The sequence below is a fragment of the Somniosus microcephalus genome, chromosome 30, assembly GCF_052327205.1.
Source record: "Somniosus microcephalus isolate GS21.2 chromosome 30, FLI_Smic_1.0, whole genome shotgun sequence".
Lineage (NCBI taxonomy): Eukaryota > Metazoa > Chordata > Chondrichthyes > Squaliformes > Somniosidae > Somniosus > Somniosus microcephalus.
The window spans coordinates 37,733,044-37,753,687 of record NC_141016.1 but is presented as its reverse complement, the minus strand read 5'-3'; the positions used below and the strand labels follow the sequence as shown (position 1 = coordinate 37,753,687).

At 48.9% G+C, this 20,644-nt stretch overlaps 1 protein-coding gene across 4 annotated transcripts in view; it reads right to left on the bottom strand.

The window, feature by feature from the left end:
* LOC147098152 (urokinase plasminogen activator surface receptor-like) overlaps positions 1–20,644 on the bottom strand; it is a 69,128-nt gene that overhangs the window by 22,292 nt on the left and 26,192 nt on the right. For 3 of the 4 annotated variants that reach the window (XM_085971345.1, XM_085971344.1, XM_085971346.1), the window contains exons 5-8: positions 13,208–13,351; positions 11,588–11,707; positions 10,869–11,006; positions 9,324–9,455 (exon numbers count right to left, since the gene is read on the bottom strand). In XM_085971345.1, coding sequence (XP_085827471.1) covers positions 9,324–9,455; positions 10,869–11,006; positions 11,588–11,707; positions 13,208–13,351 — 534 coding nt within the window. The remainder of the gene's footprint in view (positions 1–9,323; positions 9,456–10,868; positions 11,007–11,587; positions 11,708–13,207; positions 13,352–20,644) is intronic. The other variant, XM_085971347.1, reaches the window with a different exon arrangement.

Here is a 20,644-nt window from a genome sequence, read left to right as displayed (position 1 = left end):
ATATTAACTTTGAGGTCCTGCTTTTTAATTTGGGACCTAGCTCCTCAAACTCCCTCAGCAGAACCTCATTCCTAGTTCTACCTATGTCGTTGGTTCCTATGTGGACCACAACAATTGGATCCTACCCCTCCCACTTCAATTCTCCTCCAGCCCCGAGGATATGTCTTTAACCCTGGCACCAGGCAAGCAACACAATCTTCGGAACGCTTGGTCACGGCTGCAGAGAACAGGGTTAGCCCCCTGACTATACTGTCCCCTACCGCAACTACATTCCCTTTCACTCCACCCACTTGAATGGCCTCCTGCATCATGGTGCCATGGTCAGCTTGCTTATCCATCCTGCAGGCTTTTCCCTCATCCACACAGGCAGCAAGAACCTCATACCTGTTGGACAAGGGCAAAGGCTGAGGCTCCCTCAGCACTGCACCTGGGTTCCGCTTACCTGCCTGAATTGCAGTCACACCGTCCTGTCTCTGACTATTAACCAGAACCTCCCGTCAGCACAACTCCACCCTTGTGTCTTCCTCATTTCACACACACAAGAAATGCAGTGGGTCAACAAGAAGAGGTAGCCTGCCGAAGCAGTGGGACTGCAGGTGGATGATTCCATCCCGGATATCCTGGCCACAAAGGGGCTGTCTAGAATGCATCCCTGCATCTAATTCCTCCTCTTCAGCTTCCTCCTTTTCCCTCTGCAAGCGGATGTTATAAATGTGAAATTAGAGCATAAGATGCTGCTAATACTGAGTTGGCCAGGCAGCATGTTGACCTAAGTTGTGAACTCCACGGATGTTGCATGACCTGCTGAGTATTCGCAGCATGTTCTGTCTTTTCTAAGGCATTCACTTACCAACCGAGCCCTTGCAAGCATCCAGCAGCACTCCCAAAACACTCAAAAAACTTTTCACATATATTGCAGCAAGCCACCACTTCAATAAATTTAAAAAAAAGTTCCAAACCTTTCAAACTCACCCGATTGATGTGTGTGTCCCTTTAACAGCTGCAGATATTGCTCCTGCCAGCGTCTGTCAGCCTGCTTGCATGCCATTTTTTTTTACAGGGCGCTGCAGCAGCGCAAAGGGACCCATGAATATGGCGGCCACCGTGGGGACCACCTCCAGCTGGCGCAAGAGCGGCAGCTGCCATTTTCTCGAGAATTGCTGGTGCGAACAGGTGGCGGTAAATATATGATTTATCATCCATAGAAGCTGCCTCAGGGCAGTGTCCTAGGCCCAACCACTGTCAGCTGCTTCATCAATGACCTTCCCTCCATCACAAAGTCAGAAGTGGGGATGTTCACTGATGACTGCACAGTGTTCAGTTCCAATCACAGATAATGAAGCAATCCGTGCCCGCATGCAGCAAGAGCTGGACGACATTCAGGCTTGGGCTGATAAATGGCAAGCAACATTCCCGCCACACAAGTGCCAGGCAATGACCATCTCCAACAAGGGTCTAACCAGCGCCCCTTGACATTCAACGGCATTACCATCACCGAATACCCTACATCGACATCCTGGGGGGTCACCATTGACCAGAAACTTAACTGGATCAACCACATAAATACTGTGACAACAAGAGCAAGTCAGAGTAAAGGTATTCTGTGGCGAGTATCTCACTTCCTGACTCCCCAATGCCTTTCCACCATCTACAAGACACAAGTAAGGAGTGTGATAGAATACTCTACCTGGATGAGTGCAGCTCCAACAGCACTCAAGAAGCTTAACACCATCCAGGACAAAGCAGCCCACTTGAATGGCACCTTATCTACCACATTAAACATTCACTCCTCCACCACCACTGCACCGTGGCTGCAGTGTGTACTGCAGCAACTCGCCAAGGTTTCTTCGACAGCACCTCAAAAACCGCGACCTCTACCACCTAGAAGGACAAGGGCAGCAGGCGCATGGGAACACCACCACCTGCAAGTTCCCCTCCAAGTTACACACCATTCTGACTTGGATGTATATCGCCGTTCCTTCATCATCGCTGGGTCAAAAACCTGGAACTCCCTCCCTAACAGCTGTAGTGTATGTACCTTTAAGAGGAGAACTACTTTTACAGCTCCTGTATACTGTAGTACCAGCAGTGACCACACCTGTATATAAACCCTGAGTAGGGATCTGTACTGTTAGTTTTTAGAATACCCTCATCCAGTAAACACCTGTTGATTGTTCATCTGCAGTCTCCATCTATTTATTGAAGAACACCATACCTCAAGATTCACGGATTTAACAGTGGCAACGAGGCAGATTCGAACCTACCTGCAACTCTGCATTTCCTCCCAGGGATTCACTCCTGGAGGACAGTGGAAGAAAGTCGAGGCCAGAAGCACGGGCGTAGACCACGAGCAACCACCCAGTCATCCAGCAGAGATTGAGCATCGCAGGGGAGGCTGTTGAGAGCTGGGCTTGGTTCTCCAGTCACGATGATCCAGCGCAACAGGCTGGCAACAGGTACGGTGCAGACCCTTCCCGGACAGTGGCAGCTGGAGCCGACCGACGGCACAGAAAAGGCCGAGCAGCATCGACGGGGTAAGAGAGAGGGTAAAGCGCACAGGGCGCAGCCGGGGGTTGAAGACCGAGCGGCGTTGACGGAAAACAAAAAGAGAGAGAGGGTAAAGCACAGCTGGGGTTCAGAACCGAGCGGCGTCAATGAGAGGGGCGAGCAGGAAAATGCGCAGAGCGCAGCCAGTGCTCAAGGGCTGAGCAGCATCCGCGGGGGAAGAAAGGAAGCCCGGGAGACGACATTTGAGCCACAGCGGAGAAGAAGGGAGAGCGCGGGAGACGCCATTTTTGAAGCCGCAGCGGAGAAGAAGGGCGAGCGTGGGAAGAAAGGGAAGCGCAGGAGACGCCATTTTGAGCCAGCGGAGAAGAAGGGAGAGCGCGGGAGATGCCATTTTAGCCAGTCTAACCACACCCAGGGATGCCGAAGAGTGGCAGTGTCACAGCGTTCGACAATGAAATCGAAGATTGGGCGACATATGTAGAACGCATTGAAGTGTACTGCAAGACGAATGAAGTGCCAGATGCCAGGAAAGCACTGGTATTGTAGAATTCCATGGGTGCAAAAATGTATGGCTTACTGCGAAACCTAGTAACCCCAGAGAAGCCAGTGGATAAGGATTTTGAAAGCATAGTGGCAATCCTACAGGACCACTTAAACCCCACACCGCTGCTGATAGCAGAAAGATTTAAGTTTCACAAAAGGAACCAGCATAAAGACGAAAGTAATGCTGAGTATTTAATGGAACTGCGCAAGCTATCGAAACACTGCCAGTTTGGAATGGGACTAGCAGATACGTTAAGGGATAAGTTTGTGTGTGGGCTTCAAAGTGAAGGAACCCAGAAACGGCTTCTATCAGAAAAGGATCTTACGCTGGACAAGGCTTTCAGCATGGCAGTATCACACGAAGCAGCCGCATGGGGCGCTGCAGAGATACAACGGAGACCGCAAGAATATGGCACCAATGAAATGTCATATGGAGCAGTGAAGTGTTATCGCTGCGGCAGAACAACACACGATCAGAAGGATTGTTGGTTCAAGGACCAAGTGTGCAGACAGTGTGGAAAAGCAGGACACATAGCAAGAGTCTGCAGGTTGGGAAAGAAAACCAGCAGCAAGAAATCTCCACAGGAGAAGTACAAAAAGATACATAAGGTGACGGAGAGTAGTTCAGACGAACAGAAAATTGATACAGACTCCGGAAGCAAGGAGCTGGGTTGTCTGAAACTACATAATTTGATCAAAATAGAGGAAAATGCAAGCCCAAAGTTTTTTAAGGCCTTCCGCCCAGCCGTTGAAGCAGAGCTGGAAGGTTTGGAACGTTCAGGAGTACTGTCCAAAGTGGACTGGAGCGAGTGGGCTACACCCATCGTTCCTGTAATGAAGAGGTCATTGAGTAATACGCCTGGGGAACCAAAGAAGGTTCGCATCTGTGGGGACTTTAAGGTGACAGTGAACCCAATCCTTCACACAGTACAATATCCGCTTCCGCGGATTGAAGATATTTTCGCCTCGCTATCTTGAGGAAAATGCTTCACTAAGATTGATCTGGCCCAGGCGTACCTGCAAATGGAGGTAGAATAAGCCTCAAAACAATACCTCACGATCAACACTCACAAAGGTCTCTACCAATACAACCGGCTGGTGTTCGGGGTAGCATCAGCTCCAGCTATTTGGCAAAGGGCAATGGATCAAGTCCTGCAAGGGATTCCAGGGACCCAGTGTTATTTGGACGACATCCTGGTCACGGGCGAAAATGACAGTGATCACCTCGCCAACCTGGAGCAGGTGCTCACTAGATTGAAGGAATATGGGCTCCGAGCTAATCGCCACAAATGCGAGTTTTTCCAGAAGCAGATCTCGTATTGTGGCCACGTTATTGATGAAGAGGAGTTACATAAGTCCCCTGAAAAGATTGAGGCAGTAGTCAAGGCTCCAGCAGCGGAAAATGTGTCACAACTGAGGTCGTTCCTCGGGCTGGTGAACTACTACCATAAGTTCTTACCAAATTTGTCTACAGTATTACACCCACTGAACACCCTACTGCAAACAGTGGTACCATGGAAGTGGAATGAGCTTTCCAGAAGTGCAAAGAATTGATCACATCAAAAGAGGTGTTGGCTCATTTCAACCCAGCACTACCAATTCGGTTGGCATGTGATGCATCACCCTATGGTATTGGAGCGGTGCTGTCGCACAAATTCCCGGACGGTTTGTAGAGGCCAGTAGCCTTTGCGTCTCGGTCACTAACCTCAGCCGAGCGCAACTACGCCCAGATTGACAGGGAGGCTCTCAGCCAAGTGTGGGGAGTGAAAAAGTTCAACCACTATCTGCATGGGCAGAAGTTCACCTTGCTGACTGACCACCAACCACTTGTCTCCATCTTTAATCCAAAGAAGGGCGTTCCGGTGATGACTGCGCAACAGCTACAAAGATGGTCCCTTTTTCTAGGGGCGAACCAATATGAAATAGAGTATAAGGCCACGAAACAGCATGGAAACGCTGATGGGCTATCACGCCTGCCACTGCCTACTGTGGAGGAAGTACCAGCAGTGGACCCTGTCGAAATATTTTATTCAACTATAATTGAACGCTTGCCAGTAACTAACGCGGATATAGAGAAGGAGACCCGAAATGATCCGACACTGTCTCGGGTATATGATTTGACGGTGAAGGGATGGCCAACACATGGCGACTCACTGTTGCCAGCATTCTCATCCAGAAGATACCAGCTGTCAATATGCCAGGGGACATTGATGTGTGAATCCCGAGTGGTAATTTCACCCAAGTTAAGGGAGAGAGTGCTCAATGAGCTTCACGAAGGCCATCTGGGAGGGATGAAAATGAAAAGCCTTGCTAGGGCTTATGTGTGGTGGCCGGGGATCGATCAACAAATCGAGGACCTAACAAAGAGCTGCTCAGGATGCCAGAAGGTCCAAAATGCACCACCACATGCCCCTCTACACCCATGGGAGTGGCCCTCCTCTCCATGGCAACGGGTGCATATTGATTTTGCTGGTCCATTCATGGACTCAATGTTTTTAATAGCAGTGGATGCGCACTCGAAATGGCCTGAGGTGATCAAAATGTCCTCCACCACTACGGAGAAAACGATTGCAGTCCTACGGACCATATTTGCCAGGAACGGCTTGCCAGAGCAGATTTGCTCTGACCACAGATTGTGTCCGAAGAGTTTTGGAAATTTATGAGAAGGAATGGGTTAAGGCATTACACATCCGCCCCGTATCATCCAGCCACAAATGGATTGGCTGAGAGGTTCGTACAAACCTTTAAAAAGGCATTAAGGGCCATGTGCGATGACGACATTCCACTGCAGCATAAGGTGGACAATTTCCTGTTAGCCTACAGAAATACGACACAGGCAGTTACCAACCAGACCCCGGCCATGATGTTCTTTAACCGAAGGTTGAGATCTCGTCTGGATTTGCTTAGACCAAATGTACGAAGAAATGTTGAGAATAAGCAATTCCAGCACATCAATGAGAAGCCGACAAGGAGCTTCAATGTAGGACAACCAGTCTTGGCCCGTGATGCGCCATCAATTACTCAAAAGACTGAAGTTGAGCGAGTAACAATCAGGCTTTTATTAACTAAAGAATGAAGGTCTAGTCTCGAGTGGTCGACCCGTCCAGAATACTAAGGGACTGGGAGGTAGTCACTTATATACCTGGAATAGTGGGAGGAGTCAGCCGAGGCATGTCCAGACCTGTACCTAGTGGAATACACATACAGACACAGACAGGTATGACAGTGGTTTACCACAGCCCGCGACTACCGAACAGAGAAATGGCAACCAGGAACGATATGCACACGGCCGGGGTCCACTAATGTACACAGTGGATGTTGGGGAGAACATTGTGAGACGCCATGTCGACCAGATCCTAGCGTCACAGGAACGAGTCAACCCCATGTCTCGCGTACCTGGTGATGAACCCGACATACCGGTAGCATCTACCCCAGAAACAGTAGCATAGGAAGCTGATGAACTAACCGACGACAGGGGGCCAGAATCGCCTCCGCACCAAGAGCAAGACACTCAGGAAAGGCGCTATCCAGAAAGGATCAGGAAGCCGCCCTAAAGACTGAATTTATAAATGGACTATTTCAGTTAATGTGCATGTTAAAAGTGTTAACTGTTAAGTGAATGTTATGGTACTGTTAATCTAAAAGGGGAGGAATTGTAGTGTATGTACCTTTAAGAGGAGAACTACTTTTACATCTCCTGTATACTGTAGTACCGGCAGTGACCACACCTGTATATAAACCCTGAGTAGGGATCTGTACTGTTAGTTTTTAGAATACCCTCATCCAGTAAACACCTGTTGATTGTTCATCTGCCGTCTCCGTCTATTTATTGAAGAACACCATACCTCAAGATTCACGGATTTAACAACAGCACTGTGGGAGTACCTTCACCACACGGACTGCAGCGGTTGAAGAAGGCGGCTCACCACCGCCTTCTCAAGGGCAATTAGAGATTGGAAATAAAAATGCTGGCCTTGCTTTTGTGTACATATACACACTGTGATATATACATACACACATCTATCTATCTATATATATATGGCGGTTCTTCTGTCTGTCATTCCGTCTGTCTGTCTGTCTGTCTGTCCGGCTATACACTCTAAAGTTATAGAGCGCACCTACACGTGTGTTACATCAAAAGAAAGCTTACGATTCCAGAACGGTCGTAAGCATATTTACGTTTCGGTGAGACAAAAATTGTGCCCGCGGTATCCAAAAAACTTTCAAAATTCTGCTCATTATCTGCTCGTTAGCATTGAGTGATGTCGAGGTCGACCAATCGTACGGTCTAGCGACCCGACGGTCGACCAATCACTGCGTGGCGGGGGCAGGTTCCTGGCGCGTGCGGGCGGGCCCCCCTAGAGTCGAGTGACGGGACGATTGACCAATCCTACGCTTCGGTGACCTGATGGTCGACCAATCGGTGCGTGTGTGGGCGGGCCTTATCGTTCTGAACTGAGGTGAGTCGCCGCCATCTTGATTCCAAACTTTTCATTTCTTTTTCCCGCTTTCTGCGTGTTTCTTTTCAAATCTACATTTCCACCCAAAAAAAGTTGCTTTTAAAACACAAATTGTTTTTAAAAAAGTTAATTCATTTGCAAATCTTTTTTCTAACCTCTATAATTTTCCTACCTTTCACTGTTTTTGCAGGCAGGCCTCGAAGCCTGGGCGTCTGTTGCCCAGCCACGCCCGAGCTACGCACCGGCCATCCCGCTGGGCCCGATTCCGAACCAGCAGCCAGCCATCTTGGTAAAGGCTGGCTGGGCTCACTGCAAGCTCCTCGCGCTTCATTCACGCTCGCGCTCGCGCTGCACGGCGCACGCGCAATCGGCTCGCGGGCTCGCCAGCCGCAATCGGCCGTCTCAAGCCGCTCAGGCCCAGGCCCGGTCCCAGAGATCGGGAGGCGGAGAGGGGAGGAGGGTTACCAAGGCAACCGGGCCCGGCCAGCCGCAATCGGCCGTCTCAAGCCCGGCCTCGGGAGGGCGGGGCTCGGGCTCACCGGGGCGCTGCACTCGGCATGGGGCGGCAGAGGGGAGAGGGTCTGCTGGCTCACCCCCTCCCTTTCTCCCCCTCTCCTTCCCCCACCTCCCCACCCCTCCCCCTCCCCTCCCCCCCTCTCCCTCCCCTCCCTCCCCCTCTCTCCCCCCCTCCCCCTCCGCTTCCCCCCTCCCTTCCTCCCCCTCCCCTCCCCCCCTCCCTTCCTCCCCCCCTTCCTCCCCCTTCCTCCCCCTCCCCCCCTTCCTCCCCCCCTCCCCCCTTCCTCCCCTCCCCTTCCTCCCTCCTCTTCCTCCCCCCTCCCCCCTTCCTCCCCCTCCCCTTCCTCCCCCTTCCTCCTCCCTCCCCTTCCTCCCCCTCCCCTTCCTCCCTCCCCCTCCCCCCTCCCCTTCCTCCATCCCCCTCCCCCCTCCCCTTCCTCCGTCCCCCTCCCCTCCCCCTCCCCTCCCCTCCCCCTCCCCCCCTCCCCTCCCCCTCCCCTCCCCCTCCCCCTCCCCTCCCAGGTGCAAGCTAAATTTTAGGCATTTTATTAACGTTAGATGGGGAAGGGTTAATCTCCGCCCAATTTAATTAAGTAGAATTCAAGGGGGGCAGAATTCCTTTGTCGTTCTTGACATATTATCAGTTAAACTTACAAAGTATCTGTTGTGAGTGTGGTTAGGAATTAATTAATTTGCGTAGGAATTTATTAATTAATCAAAGTTTATGTGTAGAAACTGGCTGATGAATTACTGTTTAGGAATGCATGTATGAGGATAGACAGGCTCTCGAATATGAACTTGTGAACTGTGAGCTTTGAAGGAGTCCGTGCTGGAGACAGCATGGTTAGAACAAAGGAGGCGAGCTTGCCTTTGAAATTCCCCTGGAAGGACGCCATTGGACGAGGTCGGTGCCGGAGCAAGGAGAACCAATCGGAGGGTGATCATGCAGCTTGGGAACCAATCACCGGGCTCAACAGGATTGTGTACAAGGGGGCCAGGCACTGGAGACTGAACAAAAGAAGCAGCCGCGTGCTGGCAGGCACAGCGGAGAAAGGAGAAATGGGGAATAAGGAGCTCGGGAAGAATGGGGAATCATCACTAGGCACCAAGTCGAGTCAGCGCACTTCGCCGTCCAAAGCTATATATGGGAAGCAAAGCCTGTCTGAACGAGTTAATTGCGGCCTAGTTTTGTTCAGATATATATATTTGTATCTTTAATAAACTTCTCCAACTTGTCATAAATCAGTGACCTTGTCGTCAATTTAAGCCGGTCCAAAAGAACTAAAAACCTCTTACACAGTGTGCCGGAAGCAGTGATGCAGCGATCCTGAATCCCGACACATTTCACGATGTTCCATTTGCTGGCACAGGTTTCAGGTGAATCATAATAACATCCAAAGCACTCTAGGCCATTGGGAGGGGGATTTTCTGATGAAAGATGAACACAGAATATTAAGGATCCCAAAAGCATTGACCTGGAGATGAAGAATCTCCAGATCCATTGAATTTTTAAATTTCATTAATAACAAATCAATTAATAAATAGTGACATAGAATCACACAGCACAGAAGGAGGCTATTCGGCCCCTTGTGCCCGTGTTGGCTCTTTGAAACAGCTCTCCAATTAATCCCACTCCATCTGCTCTTTCCCCATGGGACTGATTTTCTTTCCTTTTCAGGATTTATCCAATTCCGTTTAGAAAGTTACTATTGAATCTGCTTCCACCGCCCTTTCAGGCATTACGTTACAGATCACAACTACTCGCTGTTAAAACAATTCTCCTCATCTCCCCTCTGGTTCGTTTGCAAATTATCTTAGTCTGTGTCCTCTGCTTACTGATCCTCCAGCCAGTGGAGGCAGTGTCACCCTGTCTCCTCTATCCCTCAGAATTTTGAACAGCGCTATCAAATCTCCCCTTAACCTTCTGTGCTCGAAGGAGAACAATCCCAGCTTCACCACTCTCTCCACCTAACTGAAGCTGGGTTATTTTAATCACACTGGGATTGGTAGAAATTGAGATCGATCCATGAGAAGCTCAGCTTGATGATCAATCAACACATTGCGATTTATGCAGAGCAATGGATTCGGATCCAGCTCAGGGATCTTGGTTGGAACAAATCCCGTCCTGATGTGGGGAGAATCTGTTCTCTCCCAGACCGTAACCCTCCTAGGGAAAGACACCTGTCCCATTCCTGAACGCAACTCTGCCTCAGACTTCTCACTAATTGACACTAAGCTGACTCTCAGCAAGAGATGTCATAAAGGGGCTGATGTGTTAATGGGAAATGGGACACTGATGTTGCTGCGAGGTAGAATCTCATAGAATGACACGGCACAGAAGGAGGCCATTCGGTCCATCGCGCCTCTGCTGGCTCTTTGAAAGAGTGATCCAATTATCCCCACTCCATTAAAACTTAATATTAATGTTAATAAAAATAATTAATACAAAATAAAAAATAGAACTTCAGTAGTTTTATAGCTACAAGTCCAAATGAAACGATAGCCCAGCAAGAAAAGCAAGGGGACAGGAGGAGACCTATCAGTAGAAAACCAAAATTGCACTATGCTTTCAGCATCTAAGATCATCTCCGAGTCCTTTATGATGTCGGGAATGGGAGAGGGGTCCATTCATCTGCATTAATATTTCCCTTTGGTGAACACAATAGGAAAAACAATTTGGATCATTCCTAACTTTGCAGAGACTCAATGCGTTGTGAAGAGAGAGAATGAAGATCAGTGCGATGTTCCAGGAGGATTTTAGTGTTACAGGAATATACCGTATAGAGATATTAACCAGATTCACCTGAGCGTCTCAATCGGTTACTGTGCGTCTCAGCTTACCTGGAAAAGTCTGATTATTACATAAATAGGAACTGCAGGAACTGCATTCCTGGTTCTCCATAATAGAACCGAAGTTGTAGGAAAAGGATTCAGAGCAATTTCCACAGCCTTTCAAATATCTTTTGGAAATCTTTCCATCTGAAAACAGAGAGAACATATTGCATCTTCTAATATTCATTCTACACTTTATGCATTTAGTTATCCATTTATTTAACTGTCAATCCCTTTATTTATCCAGACATTCCTTTATTTATCGCAGCCTCCCTCCCTCCATCCATCTCATTTCTGTTATGTTTAAATTGTTTCTCCTGTTCTTCCCTCCTCTCCTGTCCATGTCCCAGTCCCCCAATCCCGCCCGCACTTCACATCCAAGTGCCCTGGACAACCTGATCCTCGCTTCTCCTTACACCAAGCCGGCCACACGGACCCAGCCACCCAGAGTGACCAGGGGCCAGACTGGGTTCATCTTGGCCCGAGTCCCAGCAGACGCCTGTGATACGCCCGCTTGATATTCCATGCCATTGACTTCAATGAGTATCGGGCGGGGTGTCTCTAACAGGTGAATGACGGGTTACCGCCCGTTTTGTGCTACCTTCCAGGTTGAATTTCTACCCCTAGAATTTTGTTCCTCAGCGCCTCTCCTGGAAGCCTCTGTCCTTCCTATGCCAGCTCACTAGAAATTAATTATATTCGGAGGCAAAGAAAAGAGGAAAATTCACCAAATGTACACCAGTATGTCGCTGAGAAACACATGTCTTTCGATCCTGATTCGCAGACTTCTTCCTTCTGTTCACATTTTCCAGGTGGACCCGTACAACTGAAACACTTCAGAGCCAAGGCTGCAACAAACAAAACAAGGGAAACAATCAGTCACTGTTCCAGTCACATTGAACGGACCTAATTTAACAATCTCGGAATATTACATTGAAAGTACAGCACAGAAACAGGCCAATCAGCCCAACAGATCCACAAGAGCCTCCTCCCACCCTACCTCATCTCATCCTATCACCATATCCTTCTATTCCTTTCTCCCTCATGTGCTTATCTAGCTTCCCCTTAAATACATCTGTGCTTTTTTAATATATATATAAATGACCTGGATTTTGGAATACAAAGTAGAAATTCTAAATTTGCGGATGACAACAAACTTGGGGGTGTGGCAAACAGTGAGGATGTTACCAATCTACTGCAACAGGATGTAGAAAGACTAGCAGAATGGGCAGACAAGTGTCAGATGGAATTTAATAAAGAGAAGTGTGAGGTGATGCATTTTGGCAGAAGGAACAGGGAGAGGCAATTTACACTTAATGGCACAGTTTTAATGTGTGCGGGGGCAGAGGGACCTGGGAGTTAATGTGCATAGATCCCTGAAGGTGGCAGGACATATTGAGAGAGTGGTTAACAAAGCATATGGGATCTTGGGCTTCATAAATAGAGGTATTGAGTACAAAACTAAAGAAGTTATGCTGAACCTTTATCAAGAACTGCTTAGGCCACAGAGGGGTGATTTGATAGCGGTGTATAAGATTATGAAGGGTTTGGATAGGCTAGACGGGGAAAGGCTGTTCCACTGGTTGATAGTACAAGGACTATAGGACACAGATTTAAGGTTTTGGGCAAGAGATACAGGGGGGATGTGAGGAAAAACCTTTTATGCAGCCAATGGTGATGACCAGGGACAGAGGGACCTGGGAGTTGATGTGCATAGGTCCCTGAAGGTGGCAGGACATATTGAGATAGTGGTTAGCAAAGCATATTGGATCTTGGGCTTCATAAATCGAGGTATTGAGTACAAAAGTAAAGAAGTTATGCTGAATCTTTATAAAGCGCTGGTTAGGTCACAACTGGAGTATTGCGTCCAGTTCTGGTCACCACACTTTAGGAAGGATGTGAAGGCCCTTGAGAGGGTGCAGAGGAGATTTACCAGAATGGATCTGGGGATGGGGGATCTTAGCTACAAGGACAGGTTGGAGAAGCTGGATTTGTTTTCATTAGAGCAAAGGAGGTTGAGGGGTGATTTGATAGAGGTGTACAAGATTATGACGGGTTTGGATAGGCTAGACAGGGAAAGGCTTTTCCAACTACTTGATGGTACAAGGACTAGGGGACACAGATTTAAAGTATTGGGCAAGAGATTTGGGAGGGATGTGAAGAAAAACACTTTTATAGAGCGAGTGGTGATGACCTGGAACTCGCTGCCGACGGAAGTGGTGGAAGCGGAGACACGCAATGTTTTCAACGGGAGACTGGATAGACACTTGAGGGAAATAAACGTGCAGTGCTCCGGGGATAGAGCGGGGGAATGGGACTGACTGGATTGCTCTGCCCGTTATTGTTACCTGGAAGCCTTGTGCCCTTGTTGCACAGTTTTTCCTTACAACAGGTGGAGTTAGGAGCGATTGGGATCCCCCAATCAATTGGGTTATCAGATTCGCAAATTTTCTTGGATACACAACCTTTGATGACATTCAGTGGAGCAGGTGCTGTTAACAGAAAGACACAGGTCATTTATTGTATGTCTGTGTAATAGAGCATCGACTCACCACACCTCCCCTGTGGAATTGTGATTATAGACGTTGCACAGTATCCAAGCACACAACTGAAACCTTTACTTATTTTAACACAAACTCCAATGACTGGGATTGGGGTACAGGCCCGGTACACACTTACAGGACAAGTCACCCCCCTCAGTACTCCGTGCAAACCTCCCACCTGAAATAAATTTGTCCGGGTTTCTACTCATGTCAAACTGGATACAAACTTACAGGACAGCCCTGCTCTTAGTATAGCAGAACAATGGGTTTCTGACCCCAGAGAGGCCACTAACCTGGAGGCGAATTGCTCAGATCACTGATATCATATATATTGTATAATGTGGGATATATATTTACATATATACACACCGTGAGATATATATATGTATACATACTGTGTGATATTTATGTATTATACACAATGTTGGATATTTATATATAATTACACACACACTGTCGGATATATATAAATACTAGCTGGAGTGCCCAACGGTGCCGAGGGAAATGAAAACTGTGCAATGTTTATAAAACTGTTTATGAAACTGTTGGGATTGAAGAACTCTTCCCAAGCACCCAGGAGTGATATTACATTATTCACAAAGTTTCAGTGTATGAGTTGAATAGGGAAATAAAAGATACAATCTCAGGAAATGAAGAAACCTCTGCCATGAGAGAGGGGGAAGGAGAGAGAGGGGGAAGGAAAGAGAGAGAGGGGGAAGGAGAGAGAGAGAGAGGGAAGGAGAGAGAGACAGAGAGAGAGAGGGAAGGAGAGAGAGACAGAGAGAGAGGGGGAAGGAGAGAGAGAGAGAGAGGGAAGGAGAGAGAGACAGAGAGAGAGAGGGAAGGAGAGAGAGAGAGAGGGAAGGAGAGAGAGACAGAGAGAGAGGGGGAAGGAGAGAGAGAGAGAGAGGGAAGGAGAGAGAGAGAGGGAAGGAGAGAGAGAGAGAGGGAAGGCAAGAGAGAGAGAGAGAGGGAAGGAGAGAGTGAGGGAAGGAGATAGAGAAGAGAGGAAGACACCCCGGGGAAGGGGCTGGACTCAGAGCCCGGCGGGTGAAGAAGGGTGGCCGCAATTTTGTGAGGTCGGCGGGAAGTTCCCTCACCCTCTCTCTCTCCCTCTCCCTCTCTCTCTCCCCTCTCTCTCCCCCCCCCTCTCTCTCCCTGCCCCTCTCTCTCCTCTCTCTCTCCTCCTCTCCCCCTCCCTCCCCGCTCTCCTCTCCCTCCCTCTCTCTCCCTCCCTCCCCTCTCCCTCTCTCTCCCTCTCCCCCTCTCCTCTCCCTCTCCCCCTCTCCTCTCCCTCCCTCTCTCCCTCCCTACCCCTCTCTCTCTCCCTCCCCCTGTCTCTCCCTCCTTTCCTCTCTCTCCCTCCCTCCCCCTCTCCCTCCCTAGCGCCTCAGGCCCCGGCCCGACTCACCTCAACTGAGCTCCCGCTCTAGCCCGAGCCCCCGTGCGCGGCCTAGTGCCTCAGGCCCGGCCCGACTCACCTGGGTACCAGAACGGAGTCAGTCTGACACCGGGAGGCCGGGTGCCCATCGCTGCGAAGCGAACCCGGGGTTCCCCATGTTTAACCAGGCGGGCCTTTGGACCCGGTTGGCCGGGCGGCAGTCGAACGCCTTTCACTCCGGACTCCCGTGTCCGCTTTCGGTCGGGGACGGCTCGTTGGAAAGCCCCAGTTTTCCCCGGTCCCGCACTCACAGCAAGAGAGAGAGGGGGAAGGAGAGAGAGAGAGAGGGGGAAGGAGAGAGAGAGAGAGAGAGGGAAGGAGAGAGAGAGAGAGAGAGGGGGGGGGAAGGAGAGAGAGAGAGAGAGAAATTCCTGAATCAATACTAAGGAACCAACAATTTCCTCACCTCCATTACCATTTATTTAGCTTCAGGCCTGGCCGGTCTTTAATGGCCGCCACTCACCTCAGCTCAGCTCCCGCTCCCGCACTAACGGCAGTTTGAAGGATTAGGCCCCGCCCACACATGCCATGAAATGCCCCCCATGACGCAGCACGCTCCCCCCATAGAATTGGTCAACCTTCACGTCACTCAATGCTAATGAATGGATTTTCCCCCGTATGATTGGCCAACCGCTAATGAGCGGATTTTTGAATGTTTTTTGTATACTGTCTGAACAATTTTTATCTGACCAAAAAGTACATATGCCTATGACACTCCCCTAATCATAAGCTTTCTTTTGATATAACATATGTGTAGGTACACTCTATAACTTTTGAGTTAAGTCCGGACATACACACAGACAGACACCACAATCCTTTTATATATAAACAAATAATAATAATAGATAGATGTATTTATAACACACTCTGTGGGATATCATGAAATTATATCAGTAAAAATTGGTGATTGCCAGCAAAGCAGTCGGTGTCACCGCCAACTGACGTTAACGGCTGCCCGAAATGGCCGCAGCGCTAACCGACCTAAATTGGTGTGGGTGGAGGGGGTGGGTGGGTGGGCATGGAGTTAGGGGGCGCAGCGCTAACCTTAGGCGCTGCCACATCCTGATGGTGTTGCACGAGGGATCCGGGACTAATTGGTTGTGCTGGTTTAACGTTGCTGCTTCCCCGAGCGTCTGTGTGCGAGGCTGTGATGCTTGCAATGCATTGTGGGCAGTGATGGCCTCTGAAATTTAAAGGGGCCATACACATTGAAGCAAGGCAAAATAAATTGCACTGATTCAATACATTTTCAGCAATTCCTGCCTTTTTTTTTTACAAATATTCAATATTTTAAAGAAGTTCCAAATGTGAGTATTCAGTTCTTATAGCTGAATTTACCTTCCTAAACTGAACAAATGGGAAACTGCCTCAGCATTAACACAAATAGCCCAACAAGCCAGGGAAGGGGCACCCAGGGTCTCACATGCAGCACTCCAGCTTTGTGCAGGGGGTCAACACTGCAAGACAGGCCTCGACCCACAGGGGCCAGGAAGGCCTCCAGAAAGGACGATATGGGACCACATCACCAAGGCTGTCACTGCCAGCAGTGTCGCCCCCACCACCTGGCTCCAGTGCCCAAAGAAGCTTCATGACCTCAGACCAGTGGTCAAGGTCAGTGAATGCATCTTCAAAAGCCGTCTCCTACCAACTGCACCAATAGCCTCACACACTGCTCAATGCACGACCCCCACCCCCAATCACTCACCTACCAACAATCTGCACCAATCACAAGGCACACCTCCCATTCCTAGCCTCACCTCACCCCCTTGGAGGAGAAGGTGCAGGACATTCTTGGCAGGGGCATGGCTGAGCCCTTGGCCAGCGGCAGGGCTGAAAGGATAAAAGATGCTGGAATCCTCATACATTATCCTCCTGGCCTGCACCTCTTGTTTTCCTGCCCTCCCATCACCACAACTCCACCCTTGTGTCTTCCTCATTTCACACACACAAGAAATGCAGCCAGTGGGTCAACAGGAAGAGGTAGCCTGCCCAGCCAGTGGGACCGCAGGCGGATGATTCCATCCCGGATATCCCGGCCACAAACGGGTTCTCTGGGATACATCCTTCCGGCTAATTCCTCCTCTTCGGCTTCCTCCACTTCTGGGTCTTCCTCTTCCCACTGCAAGCGGATGCTGTAAATGTGAAATTACAGCATAAGATGCTGCAAATGCTCAGTTGGTCAGGCAGCATGTCGACCTGAGATGTGAATTCCATGGATATAGCGCGACCTGCTGAGTATTCGCAGCATGTTCTGTCTTTTCAAAGGAGATCACTTACCATCCGAGCCCTTGCAAGCATCCAGCAGCACTCCCAAAACACTTAAAAAACTTTTCACCTATATTGCAGCAAGTTACCACTTCATTGAAGTCCAAAAAAACCAAGTCCAAACCCTTCAAACTTACCTGATTGATGTGTGTGTCCCTTTAACAGCTGCAGAATTCACCCCTGCCAGCGTCTGTCAGTCTGATTGCAGGCCACGTTAGGCCACGTTAACCTGGCGTGCTTAGGACCCAGCGCTGAATTGAGCACTAGGGTTGAAGTTCACGTAGGTGACGTTAAGTCACCAGCTCGCAATTTTTTGTTACAGGACGCTGCCGGTTACCAGCAGCGCAAAGGGCCCCATGAATATGGCGGCCACAGCGGGGACCACCTCCAATTGGTGCAAGAGCGGCGGCCGCCATTTTCTCGAGAAGCTGCTGCTAACATGTGGCAGTAAATATACGAATTTCTTGCCCATAGAAGCTGCCTCAGGGCAGTGTCCTAGGCCCAACCACCTTCAGCTGCTTCATCAATGACCTTCCCTCCATCATAATGTCAGAAGTGGGGATGTTCGCTGATGATTGCACAGTGTTGAGTTCCATTCGCAACTCCTCAGATAATGAAACAGTCCATGCCCGCATGCAACAAGACCTGGACGACATTTAGGCTTGGACTGATAAGTGGCAAGCAACATTCGCGCCACACAAGTGCCAAGTAATGACTATCTCCAACAAGAGAGAGTCTAACCACCGCCCCTTGACATTCAATGGCATTGCCATCACTGAATCCCCCTACATCGACATCCTTGGGGGTTACCATTGACCAGACACTTAACTGGACCAGCCACATAAATATTGTGGCTACAAGAGCAGGTCAGAGGCTGGGTACTCTGCGGCGAGTATCTCACTTCCTGACTCCCCAAAGCCTTTCCACCATCTACAAGGCATAAGTCAGGAATCTGATGGAATACTCTCCACTTGCCTGGATGAGTGCAGCTCCAACAGCACTCAAGAAGCTCGACACCATCCAGGACAAATGAGCACATTTGATTGGCACCCCATCCACCACATTAAACATTCACTGCCTCCAACACCGGTGCACCGTGGCTGCAGTGTGTAGCATCAACAAGATGCACTGCAGCAACTCGCCAAGGCTTAGTGTCAAAGGGGGAGAAATTCAGTATCGCCCTGTTTGGGGCGCAATTATCGGCCGTGCGCAAACTTTAGTGCCTGACGCTAATTATCGTCTCCGACTGCAAACTTGGCTTCTATCGCCCCTGAAGGTGATTGGAGTGCTAAATCAGGCGCTACACACCTCTCTTAAGGCGCAAAGGCCAAGGAGCGAGGCACTACCTCAGAGCACTGGTGAAGCTCATGTGATGTCAGTCAGCAATGGAACACAGACATACTGGCGGCGGTCAGTTCTTAAAGGGGAGGGTCGATCTTGCTCTCCATCCACATCCTGCTCATTGCAGCCTTGAATCTCGGCCTGGAGAGACCTGTACATCAAATCTGCTGGAAAGAACAATGGAGAGGCCCAGGGAAAGATCTCAGAGTGCAGCCCCCACTGTCTCTTCTAAATTGATGCAATGAAGGTCAAATCAAAATGAACTTGCAAAGTGCTGCTCAGTACCCAAAACTCCTACACACAGCGTTGAATCTCTCCAGAAGTCTCTCTCTCTCAGAATGCGTGGTGCAAAAATGTTACCAACAAAAAATGGCAGGAAGTGTTCGCCTTTAAATAGCGCTCACCTAGTCCCTTTCTGACAGCATAACGCTCCCCTCAACCTGTCGTTGCTAGCGGCAGGTGGTAAGGCAGGGGGCGCCACTCAATATCCGGTCACACTCGACTGACATCACGATCTGCCGGTGCAAGAGATCGTGGTGGTAGTGTTTAGCGCCGCCGCAAAATGTCTAGATAATTTCGTGAGTGGAGCAAACATCGCTGTGCATGGGCGCTAGTTGCTTGGTGCCCCATTAACGCCCTCTTAAGGCGCTAACGGGAGGCGCAAACAACTGAATTTTTCCCACAAAGAGTCATAACGGCACAGGCGGAGACCATACTGTCTATTGAGTCCATGCCGGCTCTGTGTAGAGCAATCTAGTCAGTCCCATTCCCCCGCTCAATCCCCGTAGCCCTGCAAGTTTATTTCCCTCAAGTGCCTATCCAGTCTCCCCTTTAAAACATTGAGTGTCTCTGCATCCATCTCTTCCATTGGCAGCAAGTTCCAAGTCATCACCACTCGCTGCGTAAAAGGTTTTTCCTCACATCCCCCCTGCATCTCTTGCCCAAAACCTTAAATCTGTGTCGCCTAGTCCTTGTACCATCAATTAGTGGGAACAGCCTCTCCCCGTCTAGCCTATCCAAACCCGTCATAATCTTATACACCATAACTTCTTTACTTTTGTACTCAATACCTCAATTTATGAAGCCCAAGATCCCATATGCTTTGTTAACCACTCTCTCAATATGTCCTGCCACCTTCAGGGACCGATGCACATTAACTCCCAGGTCCCTCTGTCACTGCAAACTCTTTAAAACTGTGCCATTAAGTGTATATTGCCTCTCCCTGTTCCTTCTGCCAAAATGCATCACCTCACACTTCTCTGTATTAAATTCCATCTGCCACTTGTCTGCCCATTCTGCTAGCCTTTCTATGTCCTGTTGCAGTCGATTGGTATCATCATCACTGTTTGCCACAACCCCAAGTTTGGTGCCATCGGTAAATTTATAAATTCTACTTTGTATTCCAATATCCAGGTCATTTATATACATTAAAGAAAGCAGTGGCCCCAGCACTGACCCTTGGGGAACTCCACTGTCTACCATCCTCCAGTCTGAAAAACAGCCATTTACCACAACTCGCTGTTTTCTGTCCTTAAGCCAATTCCTTATCCAAACTGCCACTGACCCACTTATTCCATGAGCCTCAATTTTGTTAACCAGCCTTCTATGTGGTACTTTGTCAAACGCCCTCCAAAAATCCATGTAGACAACATCCATTGCATTCCCTTCATCGATCCTCTCTGTTACTTCATCAAAAAATTAAATGAGATTAGTCAAACACGATCTGCCTTTTACAAATCCGTGTTAGCTCTCCTTAATTAGCTTAAACCTCTCCAAGTGCCTGTAAATTTTTCCTTGATTATTGTTTCTAAAACTTTACCTACCACTGGTGTTAAACTGACCGGCCTGTAGTTACTAGGATTGTCCTTACTGCTTGCTTACTGTTTACATGCCGGTAGAAGATTTTTGGGTTGATTTTTATGACTGCCATTCTACTCTCATATTCTCTCTTTGCCAATCTTATTTTCATATTTACATCCCCTCTCAACTTATTGTATTTGCGCTGGCTCTCCCTGGAAGAATTCACCTGACATTCATCATACACCCTTTTTTTTGTTTCATCATCTTCTCTGTCTCCCTTGTCATCCAAGGAGACATTGTTTTGGTTCCCTTACCCTTCCTGCCTGTTGGAATGTACCTAGCCGGTATTTGGAACATCTCCTCTTTAAAGATCACCCATTGTTCCGTTACAGTTT